Below are 25,496 nucleotides of genomic sequence, written 5' to 3'. Positions count from 1 at the left end.
TTCCTGCAGAGCTACCCTCCTGTAGGTTTTAACCCCGACCCTGTTCCTGGAGAGCTACCCTCCTGTAGGTTTTCAATCCAACCCCAGTTGTAACTAACCTCATTCAACTTATCAACCAGCTAATTATTAGAATCAAGTGTGCTAGTTTAGGATTGGAGAGAAAACCTGCAGGACGGCAGCTCTCCAGGAGCAGGGTTGGGCAGCCCTGGACTAGCGTGACCAACATACACACAATGAACGGAGTAACGCAAGAGAGGACCAAACCCTAAAATCAAGTTCTGGCATGAAAACATGACTACCTGCATGAATGCGCAATGATCTGATAGCGGTTAGAAATAACACCTACGTGTACAGGGACACAGCCCTGCAGTTTGCTGTGGTGTTAAGCTGTAGTGTTAAGGTTTGATGCTAGTATGTGGTGTTCCCTGCATGCACTAGCTGCTGTTTGGACCCCAAGGAGTGTAGCGGCTGCCTTGGCAGCAGCTAATGGGGATCCTAATGAAATACTAAACGAACAGTGATGTGGCTACAGTAAGGTCTCGTCTACCTGTACAGAGACACAGCCCTGCAGTTTGAGCTGCAGCTGGATCATGTCCACCTCCTGGGAGGAGCAGAGTTTGGTCAGCTCGGCGGTGCGCGCCTGCATCTCGTCGATGGCCACGTCCACAGGCTTCAGCTCTACCTGCTTCTCCCCCAACACCTCCACACGCTTCTTCACGTACGGAACCGTGTTGGCCGCTGGACAGGAGAAATACACATCATTCAGCATATTCGCACCCTTTATAACATAACCTATTATCACAAATGTTTATATCATTTCTCTAGCCTGGGGGCCAGTCTGTTCCTGCTCTCTTAAGAACTTGGCTTGAAAACGACGGCAATGGCGTTGGCAAGAGCACAAACAGATTTATTCTTCGCAAAGGGCAGCGTGTTGGTCGCTGCCCAGGAGACTCACCACACACAGTCAGTTCTCATATAAACACACGATAAAGTTAATTCATTATGATAACACTGGGTTATGTTTCCCATTAGTGTTTCCTTTATTCTCCTTGTATGGGATTGTGTTGGCAGCTCGGAGGGGAGCAAATAGCACAGTTCCCAGGTAGCTTCTTTATTCTGGAGTCATTTTTCACACAACTTTCACCTTCTCTTGGTTTTCTGAGAAACTCTCACACTTTTAGGAAGCTAGAGTCTACTAACTGGCAACCCTGGGTCAAATATACGAACAGGTCATCTTGTACCACAATTTTACCACAACAACATTGAGTCAACATCACTAAACAAACAAACCACACATGATAATGCTTTTACTGCATATTGGTCTATTTGTAACATCCTGTGTGTCAGGTCTGTGGGTAGAAATGTTGACAGATATTTGAGACAGGCGGGCCAGCTGTTGTTTAATGTCAGTTATGACAGTGGGGTAATCATGAAATGGCTAATGACAATGGTCAATCAAAATGTCTATATCATCATGTGATAAAACAATTGCAGTGGATATAAGCCATTTAAATGGCCCTATAGCACTTCAGTTATCAAATGTATTGTAATGCTGGTACCCTCATAAGCGGAATTAGCCAGTGGTTAGCTGTAAACGTTCTCTGTCAATTCTAAGGAATGATGTTTACTACTGTTAAAGGAAAAAGCCACTGAAAAACTCTACTTTGGTATTTTATTCATTAGTCCTCTGTTGATACAGCCCCAAAATGTTTTGCATCACAGCAGTCAAGTTTTCAAGATATCGAGTCCAGGCGCTGTCGCAGCCGGCCGCGACCGGGAGACCCATGGGGCGGCACACAATTGGTCCAGCGTCGTCCGGGTTAGGGGAGGGTTTGGCCGGCAGGGATGTTCTCGTCCCATCGCACACTAGCAACTCCTGTGGCGGGCCGGGCGCAGTGCACGCTGACACAGTCGCCAGGTGCACTGTGTTTCCTCCGACACATTAGTTCGGCTGGCTTCCGGGTTAAGCGGGCATTGTGTCAAGAAGCAGTGGGGCTTGGCTGGGTTGTGTTTCGGAGGACGCACGGCTCTTGACCTTCGCCTCTCCTGAGTCTGTACGGGAGTTGCAGCGATGGGACAAGAATGTAACTACCAATTGGATACCATGAAATTGGGGAGAAAAAGGGGTAAAAAAACCCCAAAAACTTTCAAGAAGCAAACAAAGTGTCACCGGCCACATCATCATGATGATGCAAAATGGACAAAAGAAACTATGGACTAATTAAAAAAATATCAAAATATAGTTTTTGAGTGGAGTTTTCCTTTAAGGGTAATGTGGAACCGATGTCACCATCATTTCTTGTCTCTAGCCTAGTGCTTTAAAAAGTTGTGGTATGAAGTTAGTGGGTTTCTGAACTTGCAGTAATTCTCAAATAGTTTAGATGTTAGTGTAGCTCATCTAATAAGAAATTAAACAAGCTGTGTGCACAGTGGATGAAGGTTTTAATTGAAAAGCTTGTATACTTCTTTGTCTCCAGTGCAACACACAAACAGTGGTATTCTGTTTGTCTAAACAAGGTTGAAATATGGAGGTTTTGGTCATAGAGAGGTCGTAAAAATGTTGTAAAGCAAACAAACTTGTTGAAATAAGATTTTTGTAGGTGTGTTAATAATGGTTTTACTAGGCGGCTTCCACCCGGTTACGTAACCCTGCACCTTAGAGGCTGCTGCCCCATATACATAGACAAATAACATTTTATTTGAAGAGGTTGTAAAGCTAACTAACTATTTGTAAGCGTTTTAACTGGTTTTAACTATGTCGGTTGTAATGAAGTTTCAAAGCTAACTCATTCTTTAAAATGGTTTTAAAGAGGCTGTAAAAAGAGGTTGTGAAGCTAACTAACTTGTGAGTACGCTCCTCCTCTTGCATTGCTCCTCCACCCCACCATGTTTTTTCCCCGTCAGCGTGTATGGCGTTTCGAACACAAAGCGGTTGATGTTGTGGCACTTCTCAAAGTCCGTCTTCTTCTCTGGACAGTCCTTCTCGTCAAAGTAAGGCTTGACGAAGGTGACCTGGATGTAGGCGAACTTGGTGTCTAGGTCTTTGGGGTTGACCTGTTGGAGATAGGAGATTGGTATGGTTGGGCTTGTTAGATAGAACCAACTGCAGGGTGTTTCCAACTCCAATAAAGGAAGCAAACTATTTGTTTGCACTATTTACCCCTTTTAGGAACCTGTAGGTAGTGTCCCAAATGGCAGCCTATGCCCTATATAGTAGACTACTTTTGACCAGGGCCCATAGGACTCTGGTCAAAAGTAGTGTACTAAATAGGGAATATGGTGCCATTTGGGACACTATCATAGTTACTACCTTGTTGGAGTCTTGGATGATCTTGACGTTTTCCGTTCCAAACTTGTCCCCGTAGAGCCCTAGAAGGCGCTGAGAGATCTCTGATAGGCCAGTGAGTTTTGGCTCCTTGTACACATACTCCTTACCGTCCTCCTCCTCGAAGTAGCCCTGTCAACAACACAAAGTAGCCATTGGAGGCGGTGGGGTGTTCATGCTGGCTATGTTGCATTACCAAGCAGGGAAAACAACAACAGCTGCAGCCTACTCAGGAGGAAAATATTCAGTCATAATTCAACTAGTCTCTCAAATGTGCAATAAATACAAATCAAATCAAATGTATTTATAAAGCCCTTCTTACATCAGCTGATGTCACAAAGTGCTGTACAGAAACCCAGCCTAAAACCCCAAACAGCAAGCAATGCATTATATAACAAATTTATAATGCTGTGACTGATATTTCCTGGAATATGTTGTAATATGGCTTTACAGCTGTGCTTTTCTCAAAATGTATAATATATACATTTTTAACAATATCTTTATTGGCTTTTTTTTTATGTACTATACAGCATCAGAAAACATTACAATTAAACACAAATTCATAATTTTCTAACATCCATCTATTTGAAACAAGGTTGTCCTTTTTGTGCTACTGTAAAGTAACTGAGACACTCATTGGGCTTTAGGAATCGCCAAACAACTCAAAATACAAAACATCACATATAGACTCAGATACACATCATCCCTTATATATCTGAAAAGAGAAGTGAAACCCTAATCTAAGACTTCTAGGTGTTTTTTCCCCGCCGTTTAAGCCCTGTCACAACCATCCTCCTCAGAGGCCACTAGCCTCTAAGGGATTGGTGTAATTCCACCTTCATCTAATCTCCATCTGTCAGGTAGGGAAGTTACCAAGAGAGAACACCACATTTTAGGGTTCACATGCACTGGATATGGACTGATATCAGATATGGTTAAAAGATGACCACAGGTACCTCAATGATGCTACCAACAACATGACAGACCAGCACTATTGTTGTTATTTCTTCCGTAATTGATAGAAATAGTTTATTTTCTCCCCCAAAAACTAGAAGAGAGAGAGGAAGATAACACCTAAAAAATATACAACAAAAACACATGGTCTCTTTTTACTGTGACGAGTTCCCCAAGTAATTGGGCACTCCATCCCTGACAGAGAAGAACCATTGGTTGAGCCAGCATACTAAACAATGATTTGCTTATAATCCGATGTCCATACTAGCATACCGGTTAATGTCCAATCCATTGTTTACTTAGAAGTGGTATGCTAGTGTGGATATCGGAAAGGAGCCAACGACTACAGTTCATCCCCAGTGTTCTCTCTGTCTGAACCAGAATAAGTGTGTTTCGCAGCTGTAAAAAGAGAATGGGAGGAAAACACAAGGTGAACTTGTGTCTTTCATCTTTTGTCCATATGCCGACCCACCTGCCCGTAGAAGGCCACTCTGAAGTAGGTCCCCAGTAGTCTCCGGCCTGTATGCATCACCTCCAGGATCTTATTGTAGGCTCTGTGCAGCGTGTCATACAGACGGCTCAGTTTCTGAAGGAAACATACACAGAACTGGGTATTAGTGTGTGTGTGTGTTTGTATGTGTGTTTGGGTGTACTTACTCATTAGTGTGCACGTCATTGTTGAGTGTATGTATGTGTGTGCGTGTACGGTTGAAAAGTTACCGGTAATTTACTTAAGTTACTGGAATCTCCTGTAATTAACATAAAATATATATCGTAACTTTGGTCATTTATACCTGAATAACTTTTAAAACATTTATTCATATATATTTTTTATTTATTTTTTATATCTGTGTCCATGTTGTCCATGAGTTTCTAGTAGATAGACCATATGGTTCAAGAGAAAATAGCATAATTAATAAAAAAAAAAAGCATTCATCAACAATGGCATTATTTTAAATTAACTCTGCAACTATTGAGTTTTCACAACTGCCACCAGTTTGGCGCTGAAACATTGACAACAAATACATTTGGACATAGTAAATAAATAAATAAGGATTTAAGAAAAATTTAAATATATTTCCCTGATATTAAACACGGATATTAAACACCAAAGGTATTCACTAAGTCGATGGTTTATATTTAGGATAATATTTTACAGCTTTGTCATTCAATTTTGTATTATTTCATATACACTGAATAATAATTTAAACACAACATGTAAAGTGTTGGTCCCATATTTCATGAGCTGAAATAAAAGATCCCTGAAATTTTCCATATGTACAAAATCCTTATTTCTCTCAAATGTTGTGCTCAAATTTGATTACATCCCTGTTAGTGAGCATTTCTCATTTTGATGGAGTGTGCCATTGGCATGCTGACTGCAGGAATGTCCACCAGAGCTGTTGCCAGATAATTTAATGTTCATTTCTCCAACGTCGTTTTAGAGAATTTGGCAGTACGTCCAACCGGCCTCACAACCACAGACCCCGCCCGTGTATGGCGTCGTGTGGGCAAGTGGTTTGCTGATATCAACATTGTGAACAGAGTGCCCTAACACTAACCACTAGGCTACCTAAAGTACCCAAAACGGTCAATAAATGTATTAAAATAGATTACATAAAATCCTTGAAAGATACCAACATTTGTGTAATTTACTGGTAAACTTTGAAAGTTTACAGCAATATTCCATCTAATTCTTTACAGCACTGAGCAAATGTCAGGTCTGCTGAGAGGAAACTTGAATGTCGCGTTTACTGTGAACACTGAGGCTGTACCCACGTTTTATGCTCGTAGGAAGCAATCATTCCCCTATTACCGACTACAAATGATCTATAACAGAGCTAATAACTCACTAACTAGCAAAGGACATGAACAAAATGTGCACACGTGGCTACATGCAGCTCTTGCTTTGATCTCAAAACAAGCGCATCTACTCATTACCACTGCTGTAAACACTGTCCAGTTCAAAGTAAATGGCACAGATCCATATATGGCAATGATCTATTTGCATATAGTCCTACTGCAGCTCTGATTGGTTATGCCACACCGGTCTGTGTAGAATACGGGCTTAGTCATGCCAATAGAATCCTACTCCGATGCGTTCTGCCCACAACAAAAAGTTTGTTTTGTTATGTTGCATTGAAAGTGGCTAATATCACATTGATTAGATCACAATTGCCACAGTAATGGGAAATATTGATAGTGTTAACTTACAGGGAAAACTCCTCTCTCCCTGGGCTGATATTTCCGCGCAGCTTAGAGGAAACATTGGTTTCCAGTAATGTACCCTCCCTTTGCAACCCTGTGTGTGTATGAGTGCGTATGAGTGTGTGTGTGTGTGATATTTTCGGGAACTATGACACTGCATGACATTTACAGTAAATCAGCAGGAGGCTTATGTACCACCCTATTAAAACAAAATCTGTGTCTCACTCCTCAGAGCGAGAGAGAGAACAGAAATCGGCCAAAGGAATGTGCCACTGGCAACAGACACAACACAGTCAGCATTCCAAATGGCACCCTGTTCCCTATTTAGTGCACTACTTTTGACCAGGGCCTATAGAGGCTTTGGTCAAAAGTAGTGCCCTACTTAAAAAACAAAGCCAGAGCCAAAGAGAAGACAGTCCTAGCATGAGAAGATGGCGAGTGGAACATGATTAGGGTAAACTTCTCATGGACAGTATTTTAGTTTGAGGACTTATTCCATAAACTGACTGGCTGAGCTTATTTATGCTGTATAAACACAAGGGACAGAGTAGTGGAAAGCTTCACAGAGACAAACAGGAAGTAGTCAATATTGTCTGTGCCCTTTAATGTAATTGTCTCAATCTGACAATAGAATCCTTATTGTGGGATTCACAAAGTAGCCCTTTTCCCACGGACAACTGCATTGTATCACAGAATGGTTTTGGGTATTTTAAAAACTTCTACTGCTACAACTAATTCAGCCAGATAGACTCCTCTCACAGCTGCTTCCAGTTTACAAAGACACTGCGTAAACATTGTTCTTGATGATTACATTTACATTTCAGTCTTGTTTATGTGTGTATGGTTGTGTGTGTTTGTTTGGCTCGTACCTGGAACTCGTGGCGTTTCTCGTAGACAGGGATAATGAGCTTGGCGATGTGTGTAATCAGCTCGTATCTCTCTGCCTTCCACAGCGCCTCTACACACAGCTCTAGACGCTCCACTAAGACCTCCTGTAGGGCAGACCAGGAAACACAGTCAGTGAAAACAGCCAGGGCCAAGTCAACATCAATAGGCATCAGCGGATTACAAGCTAGAGCCTGCTATATTGGTGTACATTGCCTTCAGAAAGACTTATTCTACATTTTGTTGTGTTACAGCCTGAATTCAAAATAGATTACATAAATTCTTACCAATCTAAACACAATACCACATTATGACAAAGTGAAAACATGTTTTTAGAAATTTTAGCTAATTTATTGAAAAATAAATACAGAAATATCTAATTTACATAAGTATTCACACCCTTGAGTCAATACATGTTAGAATCACTAATGGCAGCAATTACAGCTGTGAGTATTTCTGGGTAAGTCTCTAAGAGCTTTGCACACCTGGATTGTATAATATTTTCACATTATTCTTTAAAACATTCTTCAAGCTCTGTCAAGTTGATCATTGCTAGAGAGACATGTTCAACCCTTTCCATTGATTTTCAAGCCGATTTAAGTCAAAACTGTAACTAGGCCACTCAGGAACATTCAATGCCGTCTTGGTAAGCAACTCCAGTGTATATTTGGCCTTGAGTTTTAGGTTATTGTCCTGCTGAAAGGTGAATTTGTCTCCCAGTGTCTGTTGGAAAGCAGACTGAACCAGGTTTTCCTCTAGGATTTTGCCTGTGCTTAGCTCTATTTAGTTTATTTTTAACATTAAAAACTCCCTAACTCTTGTCGATGACAAGCATACCCATAACATGATGCAGCCACCAACATGCTTGAAAATATGAAGAGTGCTACTAAAAAATCATGTTAAACACTATTATTGCACAGAGTGAGTCCATGCAACTTGTGACTTGTTAAGCACATTTTTACTCCTGAATGTATTTACGCTTGCCATAACAAAGGGGTTGAATACTTACTGACTGAAAACATTTCACCTTTTCATTTCTTATTAATTTGTAAACATTTCCAAAAATATAATTCCACTCTGACATTAAGGGGTATTGTGTGTAGGCCAGTGATACAACATCTCAATTTAATCTATTTTAAATTTAGGCTGTAACACAACAAAATGTCAAAAAGTCAAGGCATAGGAATAATTTCTGAAGGCAAGGTAAACAAAATAGGCTAAATACGGCGGTTCTAATATTGAAAGAGAATAATAAAACATGAGCTCATACACAATCATTAGAATGACCATAGGAGTTGGCAAGATAGCACAAACAGATCTGGGACCAGATCAGGAGATACAGTCAGGCCAAGCCAAAATCAACAGCTGTTATAATATGAAAGAACTATCAACCATGAACCAGAGATGAATCAACATGCTATATCGACCACCAGAGCCTTCTATTTACAGTCAATTAAAGGTACAGTCAGCGATATGAAGTAGATGCACAAAGTAAACAGCATAGTGGGTTACTGTCCGCACCATCTAAGAGCGTTGGAGCCAGAGGCTAAACTTCTCCTCTTCTTCTGATCCCATGACTACCGTGTTGTAAGAGCGTGAAACGAAACCGTGCGCATGCACAGATACTGTGCGTGACTGTGAGAGCAAAGTCTTGCATCTTGCGCATTATCTGTGGAGCTGCTCGCGCAACGTCATTTTGCTGACTCTACCGTTAACGATGTGGTTATATCAGTATGAAGATAAGATTGTCATTATATCATCACAAACGTGCGCACACACACACACACACACACACACACACACACACACACACACACACACACACACACACACACACACACACACACACACACACACACACACACACACACACACACACACACACACACACACACACCTCTGTGTAGTAGACGTCCTGCATTCCTGTGTCTTCCTTCATGGCGGCCTCCTCCTCGATGTTCAGAGTGATCCTCTTGAAGGCTGCCAGGCCACTGGGGAACATCTCTGAAAGAAAAACAACAATAACAATAGCAACAAAAGACAGACCTCCAGTCCCTATATATGTACATCATTCTTTCACCCAATATTGGGTGTAGGAGGGGAGTAGACAGCACTTCAGCCAACATGAGACGAGGCCCATCACATTATTTAGGAGAGGCATTCTCAGACTGTGTTGCTGCTCCAAGTGACGTTCTTTATTATGGTGTCAGTGGTTGATGTATTAAAGGATTTCCAGTAAATATATGGAGCATGTATTAAATCATGAACAAGAACAGCAATGACACTGTAGACGCTGTGATTGTGATTCAGTTAAATGTGTGGATTTATTTCGGACCTGTTGCTGGGCAGACTGAAAGATAAGATGTTGTTTTTCATGCTGTGATATCATGCATCAGTTCAATGTTGTCTCGCTTTGTTTGGAAATTAGCTAGACAGCTCCCCTCGGACTGCCACACAGAATAAATATGAGCCTGCGCCGAGAAGCACGAGATTAACTCCACTCAACTTTCTACAGTTTTCCCCTTTAGTTAACACTATCAACTTGTCACTCTACTGTGTAATATACAGAACAAAAACGAACTATGCAAGATTCACAGACCGGTGCGCCATAACCAATCAGAGCTGCAGTAGGCCTATATGCAAATAGCCATTGCCATATATGGATCTGTGCCATTCACTTTGAACTGGACTGTGTTTAGGCTACAGTATAAGCGTGTAGACACACTTGTTTTGAGATCAAAGTGAGAGCTGCATGTAGCCACGTGTGCACATTTGTTCATATTCTTTGCTAGTTAGCGAGTTATTAGCCCAGTTATAGCTAATTTCTAGTCAGCAATGAGGGAGTGGTTGCTTCATACAAGAACACAAAATGTGTACATTTCTAGCCATCTTTGAAAAGTGAGTCAAGTAAATAGCTTTTTTATGTCATAATGGGGCAGTGTTGTATTTTGAGACAGGCTTGAATGAGCTAAGTAGTCAACAGGCAGAGCGTAGCATATTTGTCAGATTCTCTGTAATAATGGTATGGCAATAAAAATAAATTGTATTTTGTAAAGTGGTTTCTTGCATCAAACAACAACAACATTTTCAGTCACCTCCTTGTCTGAAGGACAAGTGGATAAACAGGTTAATGTCAAGCCCTGCATGTTTTTTTTTTTTTTTTAAAGTCTCATGGAATGTAGGCCTACATTGAACATGCGGGTACAGCCTCAGTGTTCACAGTAAACGTGCGACGAGAAGTTGCACAGAATATTCACAACGTTCAAGTTTGCGCACCAGCGGACCTGAAATTTGCTCAGTGCGGAAACAAATTAGAGGGAACATTGGGGACAGGTTTGTTAAGTACAAAGTATCCTGGCTGGACAAAATTAAGATCTTATAATAGGCTAAAACAGGTGCCACGGCTTTAGTCCATTGTGGAGTAAACAGAATGCCAACATACTGTTGATTATTTATTTATTTATAAAAATTTAATTAAAAGTTTTAACAAAAGTAATACCTCTAATAATAATGTAAAAAGACAATGTAAAGTGACAATAATGTAACAACACTGTAAAGTGTTACACAAGTGGAGTGAAACGAGTTGTGTAAATGGGAGGTGGGGAAAGACAGTCTTACTTTTCCTGTTGAGGTATTCTGCCATCAACGCAGCAACATGGATGTAACACATAGCAGCCTGTGGAGACACACCAAACAGTGGTTACTGGGGTTAGGCACTCAACTGACACAGGCAAAACCCTAGAGTACAACTTTACCCACACCCACATGTAAACACAAGAGAATGCAAACACACACACACAACCTGTTTCATAACGTGTTGTCATCGAGAAGGAGGAATACTTGGCCTTAACCATGAACCTGCCTGACAAGAGAGGCTTTAAGACAAAGTTCACTGTCTGGCTACAGTGGTTCTAAACCTCAAGGTTTTTAGACCAAGTTCACTGTCTGGCTACAGCGGTTCTAAACCTAGAGGTTTTTAGACCAAATTCACTGTCTGGCTACAGCGGTTCTAAACCTAGAGGTTTTTAGACCAAATTCACTGTCTGGCTACAGCGGTTCTAAACCCAGAGGTTTTTAGAGCAAATTCACTGTCTGGCTACAGCGGTTCTAAACCTAGAGGTTTTTAGACCAAATTCACTGTCTGGCTACAGCGGTTCTAAACCCAGAGGTTTTTAGAGCAAATTCACTGTCTGGCTACAGCGGTTCTAAACCCAGAGGTTTTTAGAGCAAATTCACTGTCTGGCTACAGCGGTTCTAAACCCAGAGGTTTTTAGACCAAATTCACTGTCTGGCTACAGCGGTTCTAAACCCAGAGGTTTTTAGACCAAATTCACTGTCTGGCTACAGCGGTTCTAAACCTAGAGGTTTTTAGACCAAGTTCCAGAAAACCATTACTTTCCTAGACTCTGACAAACACTTGGGAGAATTCCTGGATACTCCAACACCCCCTCCCCCCTCTGTGCAATTTTATTTTATATTTGAAATGCTACTGTAGGTAGCGTTATTTAGCACTAGTCGGCTGTACCTTTGCCAAAACGCCGGTATTTTTCATCCTATAGCTTGTTCTCCATCTTCTTCTTAATAGTGAACAGGTTTTCAGCACTTTTATTTCCATGACTGATCAAAACTAATTTTTTCCATGACTCCCTCTTGTCCCTCTGTAGCAGACATATAGTGAGCAATATGTGTGGAACATCAAATCGCAATAAAATTGCAGTACGGAATCTCAATACAATTGTAAGAATCACAATACATACCGCATCAGCACCTAAGTATCATGATAATATTGTAGGGTGAGGTCCTTGGCAATTCCCAGCCCTAAAAGTCTGTGGTTGGAACGCTTTGTTACAGACATTTACATACTGTACATATCAGATTCCTTCTGCACAGCACACAAACTTAAAAAGACAAAGTTCAAGTAGAGTGCTGGGATATTCAGTTCTAACTGCCACATGATGTAAGTCATTGGCGTCAACTCAAGCATACTGTATTTCCTAAGTATTTTCCACTGATACAATTATATATGTTACAATAAAGTGTTATTTCCTGAGCATGTTGAATCCTTTAGTCATATCGGTTGTGATCAACAGGCACCCTATTCTCTATATACAGTAGCTAGTGCACTACTCTTGACTATGGCCCTGGTCAAAAGTAGTGCACTATATAGGGAATAGTCATGTGAGGTCACCATCTTAGCTATGTTTATTTGAAACTAAATTCTAAACCAATATTGACAGTCAGACACTGGCACACAGCCACAGCAGTATGAGTCTTGGTTTACACTAACTGCTTAAGTACTCAGTGTATGAAGAAGCCACAAACAGACAGACAGACAGAGAGAGAGAGAGTGAGAGAGCACAGGCTCCCTGATGGATGAACGCAATGTCAATAGTTCCTCAGGGCTGCAAATAAAAGGCATTATACAAACCACCTCAGCATACAGCACAGTTACAACTTACAAATATATGCTTTGCAAAAGCTTTTATGCAAAGTGACATACAGTACAGTAAGTGCAGTAACCACTCAGCCACCTCGTCCCCTGAGCACTGTCCTAGAAAAAGAGTTGGCTCATGCCCCAATGCCCTGCAGGACAGTGTGGACTTTGTACTGACCCAGAGTCAGATATCTGTATTGTGTTTAGTGTTGCACGGTATAACTTCTGTAGTCTTTAGATACTAGAAAATGAAAAACGGTTCAGTACTAGAATTTCTGTTACTTTCGGTACTTCTGTCAAATGTGTCTCACGGATCAACTCTGTCTATCATCACAGCTGATGTCCCCCTTATAGTGCAAAAGCGCCCTGACTGCTCCACTTAACCTGTACTGGGTGTCTGGGCTGCATCATGTTAGCGCCCAACTCATGCTGCAGAAGTTAACACACTTGAATAATGCGACAAGACATGTAGAAATGTTGAAACTGTTAATTACTGTTCGCAAAACAATGTCAAAGCTGATTCAAAGCTGATTGCCACTTAAAATCGGTCTCTCTATCAGGTCTCTACCAAAGATTACATATAGAGAGCAATAGTAATCATTTTGTAGGCACTAACTCCTCCATGGGTTGTTGGACAAAGCCTACGGGGAAAATGAATGGAATTTTTGTAGGGTTTTTGGATAAACGCTGAAAATAAAGTCTGTGGTAAACACAGGCTTAGGAGATCTTATACGCTTTGGTCTATGAGATAATCTACATCAGCTAAAGTAAATTTTTATAAACTTTTAAGCAATTATGTAATACAAAAAGGCACATAAAGTACATAAAGGCTTCATAATTAATAAAGGTCATGTTAACTGAATGATATTATCTCATAGAACAAAATGTATAAGATCTCCTAAGCCTGTGTTAACTTCTTTGGGGTAGGGGGCAGTATTTTCACGTCCGGATGAAAAGCGTGCCCAGAGTAAACGGCCTGCTCCTCAGCCATAAAAGCTAGAATATGCACATTATTAGTAGATTTGGATAGAAAACACTCTGAAGTTTCTAAAACTGTTTGAATGATGTCTGTGAGTATAACAGAACTCATATGGCAGGCAAAAACCTGAGAAAAAATCCAACCAGGAAGTGGGAAATCTGAGGTTGGTCGATTTTCAACTCAGCTCCTATTGAAGATACAGTGGGATATTGGTAATGTTGCACTTCCTAAGGCTTCCACTAGATGTCAACAGTCTTTAGAACCTTGTCTGATGCTTCTACTGTGAAGTGGGGCCGAATGAGAGGGGATTGAGTAAGGTCTACCATGACCTGAACATGCGCTGACCATGCGCGTTCATTCGTCGTGAGTTTGGAAAGTGTACTGAACGCTAGAACAACAAGAAGGAATTTGGACATAAATGATGGACATCATCGAACAAAACAAACAATTATTGTGGAACTGGGATTCCTGGGAGTGCATTCTGATGAAGATCATCAAAGGTAAGTGAATGTTTATAATGTTATTTCTGGTTTCTGTTGACTCCAACATGGCGGCTAATTTGACTCTTGTTCTGAGCTCCGTCTCAGATTATTGCATGGTTTGCTTTTTCCGTAAAGTTTTTTTGAAATCTGACACAGCGGTTGCATTAAGTAAGCCTTGAATTATAAAAAAAAAAAACACGGACAGTGTCGCCAGCAAAGCACCATCACACCTCCTCCTTCATGCTTCACGGTGGGAACCACACATGCAGTGATGATCCGTTCACCTACTCTGCATCTCAGAAAAACACAACGGTTGGAACCAAAAATCTCAAATTTGGACTCATCAGACCAAAGGACAGATTTCCACCGGTCTGATGTCCATTGCTCATGTTTCTTGGCCCAAGCAAGTCTCTTCTTATTGGCGTCCTTTAGTAGTGGTTTCTTTGCAGCAGTTCGCTAATGAAGGCCTGATTCACACAGTCTCCTCTGAACAGTTGATGTTGAGATGTGTCTGTTACTTGAACTCTGTGAAGCATTTATTTGGCCTGGCATTTCTGAGGCTGGTAAATCTAATGAACGTATCCTCTGCAGCAGAGGTAACTCTGGGTCTTCCTTTCCTATGGCGGTCCTCATGAGAGCTAGTTTCATCATAGCGCTTGATGTTTTTTTTGACTGCACTTGAAGAAACTTTCAAAAATGTTGAACTTTTCCAGATTGACTGACCTCCATGTCTTAAGGAGAGGTATATCTATAATTCCATGTGTATAACTTGTATTATCACCTACATTTATGATGAGCATTTCTGTTGAAACGATTTGGCTATGCACTATCACTGGATGTTTTTGGAACTAGTGAATGTAACACGCAAATGTAAACTCAGATTTTTTTATATAAATATGAACTTTATCAAACAAAACATGCACATATTGTGTAACATGAAGTCCTATGAGTGTCATCTGATGAAGATCATCAAAGGTTAGTGATTAATTTTAGCTATATTTCTGCTTTTTGTGACTGCTATCTTTCGCTGGAAAAATGGCTGTGCTTATTGTGGTTTGGTGTGACCTAACATAATCGTTTGTAGTGCTTTCGCTGAAAAGCATATTTGAAATCGGACACTTTGGTGGGATTAACAACAAGATTACCTTTAAAATGGTATAAGAAACATGTATGTCTGAGGAATTTTAATTATGAGATTTCTGTTTTGAATTTGGCGCCCTGCACTTTCACTGGCTGTTGTCATATCATCCCGTTACCGGGATTGCAGCCATAAGAAGTTAACTTCTTTGTGATAGGGGGCAGCATTTTCACTTTTGGATGAATTGCGTGCCCATAGTGAACTCCCCTCCTACTCTGTCCCAGATGCTAATATATGCTATATAGATGCTATATATGTATATTACTATTGGATATAAAACACTCTGACGTTTCTAAAACTGTTTGAATGATGTCTGTGAGTATAACAGAACTCATATGGCAAGCAAAAACCCGAGAAAACATTCAAACAGGAAGTGAGAATTCTGAGGCTGGTCGATGTTCAGCTCATCGCCTATTCAATTCCCTGTAAGATATGGATCTGTTTGCACTTCCTACGCCTTCCACTAGATGTCAACAGTCGGTAGAACGTGGAATGAAGCCTCTACTGTGATGTTGAGCCGGATGGGAGGTGTTTCAGTCATTGGTCTAGCAGAATGCCAGTTCCTGGTCACGCGCGTTCCAAACGATATCGTCTTGCTTTCCATAACTTCTAGAGAAAACAAAGGAATTCTCCGGTTGGAACGTTATTGGATAGTTATCATAACAACATCCTGAAGATTGATTCTCTACTTAGTTTGACCAGTTTATTCGACCTGTTATATACCTTTTTGAAGTTTTCGTCCGAGTTCGCCTGCATCTGCTCGAGCGTTTGGACATGTGCACTAAACATGCTAGCAAAAGTAGCTACTTAGACATAAGTAATGGACATTATCGAACAAAACAACGATTTATTGTGGAACTAGGATTCCTGGGAGTGCATTCTGATGAAGATCATCAAAGGTAAGGGAATATTTATGATGTAATTTCGTATTTCTGTTGACTCCAACATGGCAGAGAAATGTTTTTATATCTGAGCGCTGTCTCAGATTATTGCATGGTGTGCTTTTCCGTAAAGTTTTTTTGAAATCTGACACAGCGGTTGCATTAAGAACAAGTGTATCTTTAATTATATGTAAAACATGTATCTTTCATCAAAGTTTATGATGAGTATTTCTGTTATTTGACGTGGCTCTGCAATTTCTCCGGATATTTTGGAGGCATTTCTGAACATGGCACCAATGTAAACCGAGATTTGTGGATACAAATATGCACATTATCGAACAAAACATAAATGTATTGTGTAACATGATGTCCTATGAGTGTCATCTGATGAAGATCATCAAAGGTTAGTGATTAATTTTATCTCTATTTCTGCTTTTTGTCACTACTACTATTTGAACCTGATGTCTTTTCAGGATTTTCAGGATGTGTGCCAGTGTTGACTGAGAGACCTGATGGACATTATTGAAAATGGCATGGTCACCGATAATGTTGGCTTGTAGTTCTCTGAGCCTGATAGCATTATTGGCCAAAACCATGTTTATTATCTCTCTCTCTCTTGTTCTTGCGTGAATATGGGCCCCCTTCCTCCTTGTCGTTCCCGACCACTTTTTTATTGATCTAGTCACTGGTGCTTCCTGCTTTAATTAAAAAAAAGATTTGAACCTTTATTTAACCAGGAAAATCTAATTGAGACCCAGAGTCTCTTTTTCAAAGGAGACCTGGCCAAGAAGGCAGCAACAATCAATACATTACATAGTTAAAACATACAACAATACAATACAACAACATGATCCAGCCTATCAGAGTCTCCAATCAATATTTTAAATTCATTCAGTGACACTAACATATCTAGATGAAGCATGGATTGTAGACTATTCCATGCATCTGGTGCACAAGAAGAGAAGGCAGTCTTGCCTAATACTGGGAATGTCCTGGGGACTTTAAGTAGCAACCACGTAGCAGACCGGGTATGGTAACTGCTTGTGGTCCAGGAGACCAGATTACAGAGGTAAATAGGGAGTTTGCCCAAAAGGGTTTGTAGAGGAACACAAACAAATGTATTTTTCTGCGCATATAAAGTGAGGTCCAACCTACCATTTGGTACAATGTGCAATTGTGGGTGAGTGACTTGGCATTTGTAATAAAGCGCAAGGATGCATGTTAGAGTCCAGTCTCTGTAAGACAGAGGAGGTTGCGTGCATATACAACAAGTCACCATAATCAATTTGGTTAGGGTAGGTTTTAATAGTCACAGTGGGTACGACATCTCCAATGCACTTATTTATTAATGCACTCACCGAGTCAGCGTATAGATCAATGTCGTTCTCGGAGGTTGACCAGAACATATTCCAGTCCGCGTGATCGAAACAATCTTGGAGCGTGGCTTCCGATTGGTCAGACCAGCGTTGAATGGTTCTCGTCACTGGTACATCCTGTTTGAGTTTCTGCCTATAAGCCGGGACGAGCAAGATGGCGTCGTGGTCGGATTTGAAGAAGAGAGGGCGTGGGAGGGCTTTATATGCATCGCAGAAGTTATAGTAGCAGTGGTCGAGCTTATTAGCCCTACGTGTCGTGCAATCAATATGCTCTCTACCAAGAGGATGGTAAAATGGCACCGACAGAGAAGGTCACCTCGCTTCGTGTTCTTAGGAAACTATGCAGTATTTCATTTTTTAAATGTATTATTTCTTACATTGTTACCCCAGGAAATCTTAAGTCTTATTACATACAGCCGGGAAGAACTATTGGATATAAGAGCAACGTCAACTTACCAACATTACGACCAAGAATACAACTTTCCAGAAGCAGATCCTCTCTTCAGACCACCACCCAGGACAATGGATCTAATCTTTTCAGCTGACCGAAAACAACGGTGACGCAGAAGGGGCAGACGGAGCGGTCTTCTGGTCAGGCTTCGTAAACGGGCACATCACTCACCGCTCCCGAGCATACTACTCGCCAATGTCGTCTCTTGACAACAAGGTAGATGAAATTCGAGCAAGGGTTGCCTTCCAGAAAGACATCAGAGATTGTAACATTCTCTGTATCACAGAAACATGGCTCTCTCGGGATATGTTCTCGGAATCGGTCCAGTGACCGGGCTTCTCCATGCATCGCGCTGAAAGAGATAATCACCTCTCTAGGAAGAGGAAGGGCGGGGGTGTATGCTTTATGATTAACAACTAATGGTGTGATCATAACAACACACAGGAACTCAAGTCATTCTGCTCACCTGACCTAGAATTCCTTACAATCAAATGTCGGCCATTTTACCTACCAAGAGACTTCTTGTCAGTTATAGTCACAGCTGTGTACACCCCCCCCTCAAGCGAACACCAAGACGACCCTCAAGGAACATCACTGGACTCTATGTAAACTGGAAACTATATACCCGGAGGCTGCATTTATTGTAGCTGGGGATTTTAACAAAGCTAATTTGAGATCAATGTTACCTAAATTTTATCAGCATATTGATTGCACGACACGTAGGGCTAATACGCTCGACCACTGCTACTATAACTTCTGCGATGCATATAAAGCCCTCCCACGCCCTCTCTTCTTCAAATCCGACCACGACGCCATCTTGCTCGTCCCGGCTTATAGGCAGAAACTCAAACAGGATGTACCAGTGACGAGAACCATTCAACGCTGGTCTGACCAATCGGAAGCCACGCTCCAAGATTGTTTCGATCACGCGGACTGGAATATGTTCCGGTCAACCTCCGAGAACGACATTGATCTATACGCTGACTCGGTGAGTGCGTTAATAAATAAGTGCATTGGAGATGTCGTACCCACTGTGACTATTAAAACCTACCCTAACCAAATTGATTATGGTGACTTGTTGTATATGCACGCAACCTCCTCTGTCTTACAGAGACTGGACTCTAACATGCATCCTTGCGCTTTATTACAAATGCCAAGTCACTCACCCACAATTGCACATTGTACCAAATGGTAGGTTGGACCTCACTTTATATGCGCAGAAAAATACATTTGTTTGTGTTCCTCTACAAACCCTTTTGGGCAAACTCCCTATTTACCTCTGTAATCTGGTCTCCTGGACCACAAGCAGTTACCATACCCGGTCTGCTACGTGGTTGCTACTTAAAGTCCCCAGGACATTCCCAGTATTAGGCAAGACTGCCTTCTCTTCTTGTGCACCAGATGCATGGAATAGTCTACAATCCATGCTTCATCTAGATATGTTAGTGTCACTGAATGAATTTAAAATATTGATTGGAGACTCTGATAGGCTGGATCATGTTGTTGTATTGTATTGTTGTATGTTTTAACTATGTAATGTATTGATTGTTGCTGCCTTCTTGGCCAGGTCTCCTTTGAAAAAGAGACTCTGGGTCTCAATGAGATTTTCCTGGTTAAATAAAGGTTAAAATCTTTTTTTTTTAACACAGAAACCGTGGATGGATGGCGGCATTCGCGAAAACCTGAAAGCGCAATCCACCGCATTTAACCATGGAAAGAGGTCTGGTGATATGGCTGAATATAAACAGTGTAGTTATTGCCTCCGCAAGGCAATCAAACAAGCGAAATGCCGGTACAGGGTGGAGTCGTAATTAAACGGCTCAGACACGAGACGTATGTGGCAGGGTCTACAGGAAATCACGGACTACAAAAACAGCCACGTCTCACGGCTCGCTAACAAAGACTGCGCCCCCTCTCCTTCTCAGTGGCCGACGTGAGTAAAACATTTAAACATGTTAACCCTCGCAAGGCTGCTGGCCCAGACGGCATCCCTAGCCGCGTCTTCAGAGCATGTGCAGACCGGCTGGCTGGTGTGTTTCCGGACATATTTAATCGCTCCCTATCCCAGTCTGTTGTCCCCACATACTTGGATGGCTACCATTGTTCCTGTACCCAAGAAGGCAAAGATAACTGAACTAAATGATTACCGCCCTGTAGCACTCACTTCTGTCATCATGAAGTGCTTTGAGAGGCTCGTCAAGGATCATATCACCGCCACCTTACCGGACACCCTCGACCCACTTCAGTTTGCATACCGCCCCAATAGGTCCACAGATGACGCAATCGCCATCGCACTGCACACTGCCCTATCCCATCTGGACAAAAATAATACCTATGTAAGAATGCTGTTCATTGACTGCAGCTCAGCATTCAACACCATAGTACCCTCGAAGCTCATCATCAAGCTGGAGGCCCTGGGTCTCAACCCCTCCCTGTGCAACTGGGTCCTGGACTTTCTTATGGGCATCTCCGCTGACCCTCAACACTGGGGCACCACAAGGGTGTGTGCTCAGCACACTCCTGTACTCCCTGTTCACCCACGACTGTGTGGCCATGCACGCCTCCAACTCAATCATCAAGTTTGCAGACGACACAACAGTAGTGGGCTTGATCACCAACAATGACGAGACAGCCTACAGGGAGGAGGTGGGGGCACTCGGAGTGGGGTGTCAGGAAAACAACCTCTCACTCAACGTCAACAAAACAAAGGAGATGAATGTGGACTTCAGGAAACAGCAGAGGGATCACCCCCCCCATCCACGGCCTACAGGGAGGAGGTGGGGGCACTCGGAGTGAGGTGTCAGGAAAACAACCTCTTACTCAACGTCAACAAAACAAAGGAGATGAATGTGGACTTCAGGAAACAGCAGAGGGATCACCCCCCCCCCCCCATCCACGGCCTACAGGGAGGAGGTGGGGGCACTCGGAGTGAGGTGTCAGGAAAACAACATTAAAGTCCCCGGCTACTAGGAGCGCCGCCTCTGGGTGAGCGTTTTCTTGTTTGCTTATGGAGGAATACAGCTCTTTCAATGCTATCTTAGTGCCAACCTCTGCCTAAGGTGGTATGTAAACAGCTACGAATAATACAGATGAGAAATCTCTCGGTAGGTAGTGTGATCTACAGCTTATCATGATATACTCAACCTTAGGCAAGCAATAGCTCAAGACTTCCTTAGATATAGTGCACCAGCTGTTCTTTACAAAAATACATAGTCCGCCGCCCCTTGTCTTACCAGACGCCGCCATTCTATCCTGTCGGTACATTGTATAACCAGTCAGCTGTATGTTGATATTGTCGTTGTTCAGCCACGACTCAGTGAAGCATAAGATGTTACAGTTTTTAATGTCCCGTTGATAGTTTAATCTTCCCCGTAACTCGTCGATTTTATTGTCCAAAGATTGCACGTTTGCTAGCAGAATTGAGGGAAGTGGGGGTTTATTCGATCGCCTTCGAATTCTCAGAAGGCAGCCCTCTCTCCGGCCTCTCTTTCTCCGCCTCCTCTTCTCACAGATCACGGGGGTCGGTGCCTGTTCTCGAGGGAGCCGTATATCCTCCGCATCGGGCTCGTCAGAGTCGTGAAAGAAGAAAAAGGATTATGCTAGTCTGTGGTGAGTAATCGCAGTCCTGATGTCTAGAAGTTATTTTCGGTCATAAGAGATGGTAGCGGCAACATTATGTACAAAATTAGTAAAAAAAATAAGTTACAAACAACGCAGATAAATGAACAAAACAACACAATCGGTTGGGGGCACGTAAAACGTCTGCCTTCTGCTCCGGCGTCATCTTTCCACTCTAGCTTCCTGCAGTTAGTCTAGGCTTATGGTCAAGGAAATGGGTTTTGCTAGGGATAGCTTGAGCTGACAATGGCTTGGTGATAAAAACCTAAAGTTAGCATTTCATAGACAAGATATGGTGTGTGTGACCCGTGATAGAGATAGCCTGGAAGAGTTTAGAACAATGCCTCATTGTCTCATCTTCCTGGCATCTGGGAAACTAAGCTGGGTTGGGGGTAAAACACCATCCTGTGTATATAACCAAGGTGGCTTATGGGAGTTGGAACCAGTCTGACTAAGCATTTTTAGGTCCTATATAACATCAGTTTTTTCATTATCAGTTAAGCAGTCGGCAACACACTTCAGAGTGTGGGTTCGACGGTTTCATTATTGCAATAATTCATCAATATTAAATAAAGATGATTCTTTAAAGAAATGACCAAGTCGCTCTCAGTACTGAATTTCCACGACAGTGTGAAAAACCCAGCAGCGTTGCAGTTCTTGACACAAACCGGTGCCCCTGGCACCTACTACCATACCCTGTTCAAAGGCACTTACATCCTTTATCGCCCATTCACCCTCTGAATGGCACACATACACAATCCATGTCTCAATTGTCTCAAGGCTTAAAAATACTTCTTTAACTTGTCTCCTCCCCTTCATCTACACTGATTGAAGTGGATGTAACAGGTGACATCAATAAGGGATCATAGCTTTCACCTGGATTCACCTGGTCAGTCGTTGAAATGTCGTTGAAAGAGCAGGTGTTCTTAATGCTTTATACACTCAGTGCACATATATTGTTTATATATTGTACAACATTACTTGGGTAAAAGGTCAAAGGTGTTTGAGAGCGTGTAGTACAGTACCCATAGACATACATATTCACATACAGATAGTCATACATATTTCTATACATCACTGACTGTACCTCTGAGAGATCTCCATTCTTGATGTGTGCCCGGGCCATGCTGTCCAGCCAGGTGCGTCGTAGCTCGGGGGTGGAGGCGTAGGAGCGTGCCAGGCTGTACTGCAGGTCCAGCAACATCTCCGGGTCCTTCTCATGCTCCCTCATCTGGGCCGTGGCCATCAGCACCGTCCGGATACGCTTGGTCAGTCCCTTCACCTCCCCAGCGAACGCTGTCGACTGGACACACACAGACAGAGTGAAGCAAGTGAAATTTAAAAAGGTGCCCAGAGGTGCCCAGAGTAAACTGCCTGCTCCTCAGTCCCAGTTGCTAATATATGCATATTATTATTAGTATTGAATAGAAAACACTCTGAAGTTTCTAAAACTGTTTGAATGATGTCTGTGAGTATAACAGAACTCATATGGCAGGCAAAAACCTGAGAAAAAATCCAACCAGGAAGTGGAAAATCTGAGGTTTGTAGGTTTTCAACTCATTGCCTATCGAATACACAGTGGGATATGGGTCAGTTTGCACTTTCTACGGCTTCCATTAGATGTCAACAGTCTTTAGAACCTTGTCTGATGCTTCTACTGTGAAGTGGGGCCGAAGGAGAGGGGATTGAGTAAGGTCTGCCATGACCTGAACATGAGCTGACCATGCGCGTTCATGTGAGAGCGAGCTCTGTTCCATCGCACTTCTGAAGACAATGGAATTCTCCGGTTGGAACATTATTGAAGATTTATGTTAAAAACATCCTAAAGATTGATTCAATACATCGTTTGTCATGTTTCTACTGACTGTTACGGAACTTTTTGACATTTCGTCTGCTTTTAGTGAACACGCTTCCTGACTTTGGATTTGTTTACCAAATGCGCTAACAAAAGTAGCTATTTGGACATAAATGATGGACATTACCCAACAGAACGAACATTTCTTGTGGAAGTGGGAGTCCTGGGAGTGCATTCCGACGAAGATCAGCAAAGGTAAGTGAAGATTTATAATGCTATTTATGACTTTTGTTGACTCCACATTTTGGCGGGTAACTGTATGCTTTGCTTTTGTGGCTGAACGCTGTTCTCAGATGATTGAATATGGTGCTTTTGCCGTAAAGCTTTTTTGAAATCTGACACAGAGGTTGCAGTAAGAACAAGTTTATCTTTATTATATGTAAAACATGTATCTTTCATCAGAGTTTATGATGAGTATTTCTGTTATTTGACGTGGCTCTGCAATTTCTCCGGATATTTTGGAGGCATTTCTGAACATGGCGCCAATGTAAACTGAGGTTTTTGGATATAAATATGAACTTTATCGAACAAAACATATATGTATTGTGTAACATGAAGTCCTATGAGTGTCATCTGATGAAGATCATCAAAGGTTAGTGATACATTTTATCTCTATTTCTGCTTTTTGTGACTCCTGTCTTTGGCTGGAAAAATGGCTGTGTTTTTCTGTGATTTTGCGGTGACCTAACATAATCGCTTGTGGTGCTTTCGCTGTAAAGCCTTTTTGAAATCGGACACTGTGGTGGGATTAACAAGAAGTGTATCTTTAAAATGGTGTGAAATACTTGTATGCTTGAGGAATTTTAATTATGAGATTTCTGTTGTTTGAATTTGGCGCCCTGCACTTTCACTGGCTGTTGTCATATCGATCCCGTTAACGGGAGTGCAGCCCTAAGAAGTTAAAACGTTGCTTGTTAGGGGGAGGTAGTTGCAGGAATACAGTATGTATGCTATTGTCCCGACTGTTGATCTGGCTGTGTCAAAACTACAGTCAGATTTTATAGGTATGTAGGAATCCCTTGCTGATTTAAAACTTGTGCTTATTACGGGCAAAAATGAAATACATGTTGTTTTTAAACTCTCGTAAGAATGTTTCAGATGAACTAAATGTTCACTCATTAGATGGTTCTCCAATCGAATGTGTTCCCGCATATATTTACAGTACCAGTCAAAAGTTTGGACTGGTTCAAGGGTTTTTCTTTATTTTACAAATTTCTACATTGTAGAATAATAGTGAAGACATAAAAACTATGAAATAACACATATGGAATCATGTAGTAACCAAAAAAGTGTTAAAATGTATTTTAGATTCTTCAAAGTAGCCACCCTTTGCCTTGAGGCAGCTTTGCACAATCTTGGCATTCTCTCAACCAGCTTCACGAGGAATGCTTTTTCAACAGTCTTGAAGGAGTTCCCTCATATGCTGAGTACTTGTTGGCTGCTTTTCCTTCACTCTGCACTCCAACTCATCCCAAACCATCTCAATTGGGTTGAGAAGGATAACAGGAGGGGATGTGGATGGTGATAGAAGGTTAACTATAAGTTCTGGAGGAGAGCCACATTCATGGTTAGAAAAGCAGCATGATACTCTAACCTTGTTTGAACATGATTTGTGTGTATTAGTAGTAGCAATAAGGAGAGAGGTTGGTTTATGCCCTATTGGGGTGGGGAACCGTGACATATGTGGAAATAGGAAGGCAACTGTGAATAATTTTGGTAATGTGTGTTGTCACCAACAGGGATATTTGAAGCGTGACACTGGTATAAGACATAAGGTCTCCCGTATTCTCCAGTAGTAAATTGGCAGACGCTTCAGTATTGGTTGTAATACAAGGTCTACGTTGCCTTGACCAATTAATAGGCACAAAGACCATAACTACTCCCCGAGGAAGTGGGTATCATTACTTTGA

General features: G+C 41.8%; 1 protein-coding gene across 2 annotated transcripts in view; it reads right to left on the bottom strand.

Annotated features, from left to right (window-relative positions):
• The window catches only part of LOC120049670 (dedicator of cytokinesis protein 11-like), a 135,815-nt gene that overhangs the window by 4,873 nt on the left and 105,446 nt on the right, over window positions 1-25,496 (bottom strand). For both annotated transcript variants that reach the window (XM_038996016.1, XM_038996017.1), the window contains 8 exons: window positions 22,819-23,034; window positions 10,991-11,048; window positions 9,270-9,376; window positions 7,357-7,479; window positions 4,752-4,865; window positions 3,311-3,457; window positions 2,844-3,054; window positions 548-738 (listed from right to left, as the gene is read on the bottom strand). In XM_038996016.1, coding sequence (XP_038851944.1) covers window positions 548-738; window positions 2,844-3,054; window positions 3,311-3,457; window positions 4,752-4,865; window positions 7,357-7,479; window positions 9,270-9,376; window positions 10,991-11,048; window positions 22,819-23,034 — 1,167 coding nt within the window. The remainder of the gene's footprint in view (window positions 1-547; window positions 739-2,843; window positions 3,055-3,310; window positions 3,458-4,751; window positions 4,866-7,356; window positions 7,480-9,269; window positions 9,377-10,990; window positions 11,049-22,818; window positions 23,035-25,496) is intronic.

The sequence above is a fragment of the Salvelinus namaycush genome, chromosome 6, assembly GCF_016432855.1.
Source record: "Salvelinus namaycush isolate Seneca chromosome 6, SaNama_1.0, whole genome shotgun sequence".
In the NCBI taxonomy this organism is placed as follows: Eukaryota; Metazoa; Chordata; class Actinopteri; order Salmoniformes; family Salmonidae; genus Salvelinus; species Salvelinus namaycush.
The sequence above is the reverse complement of the archived record's forward strand: the minus strand, read 5'-3'. Positions and strand labels throughout refer to the sequence as shown.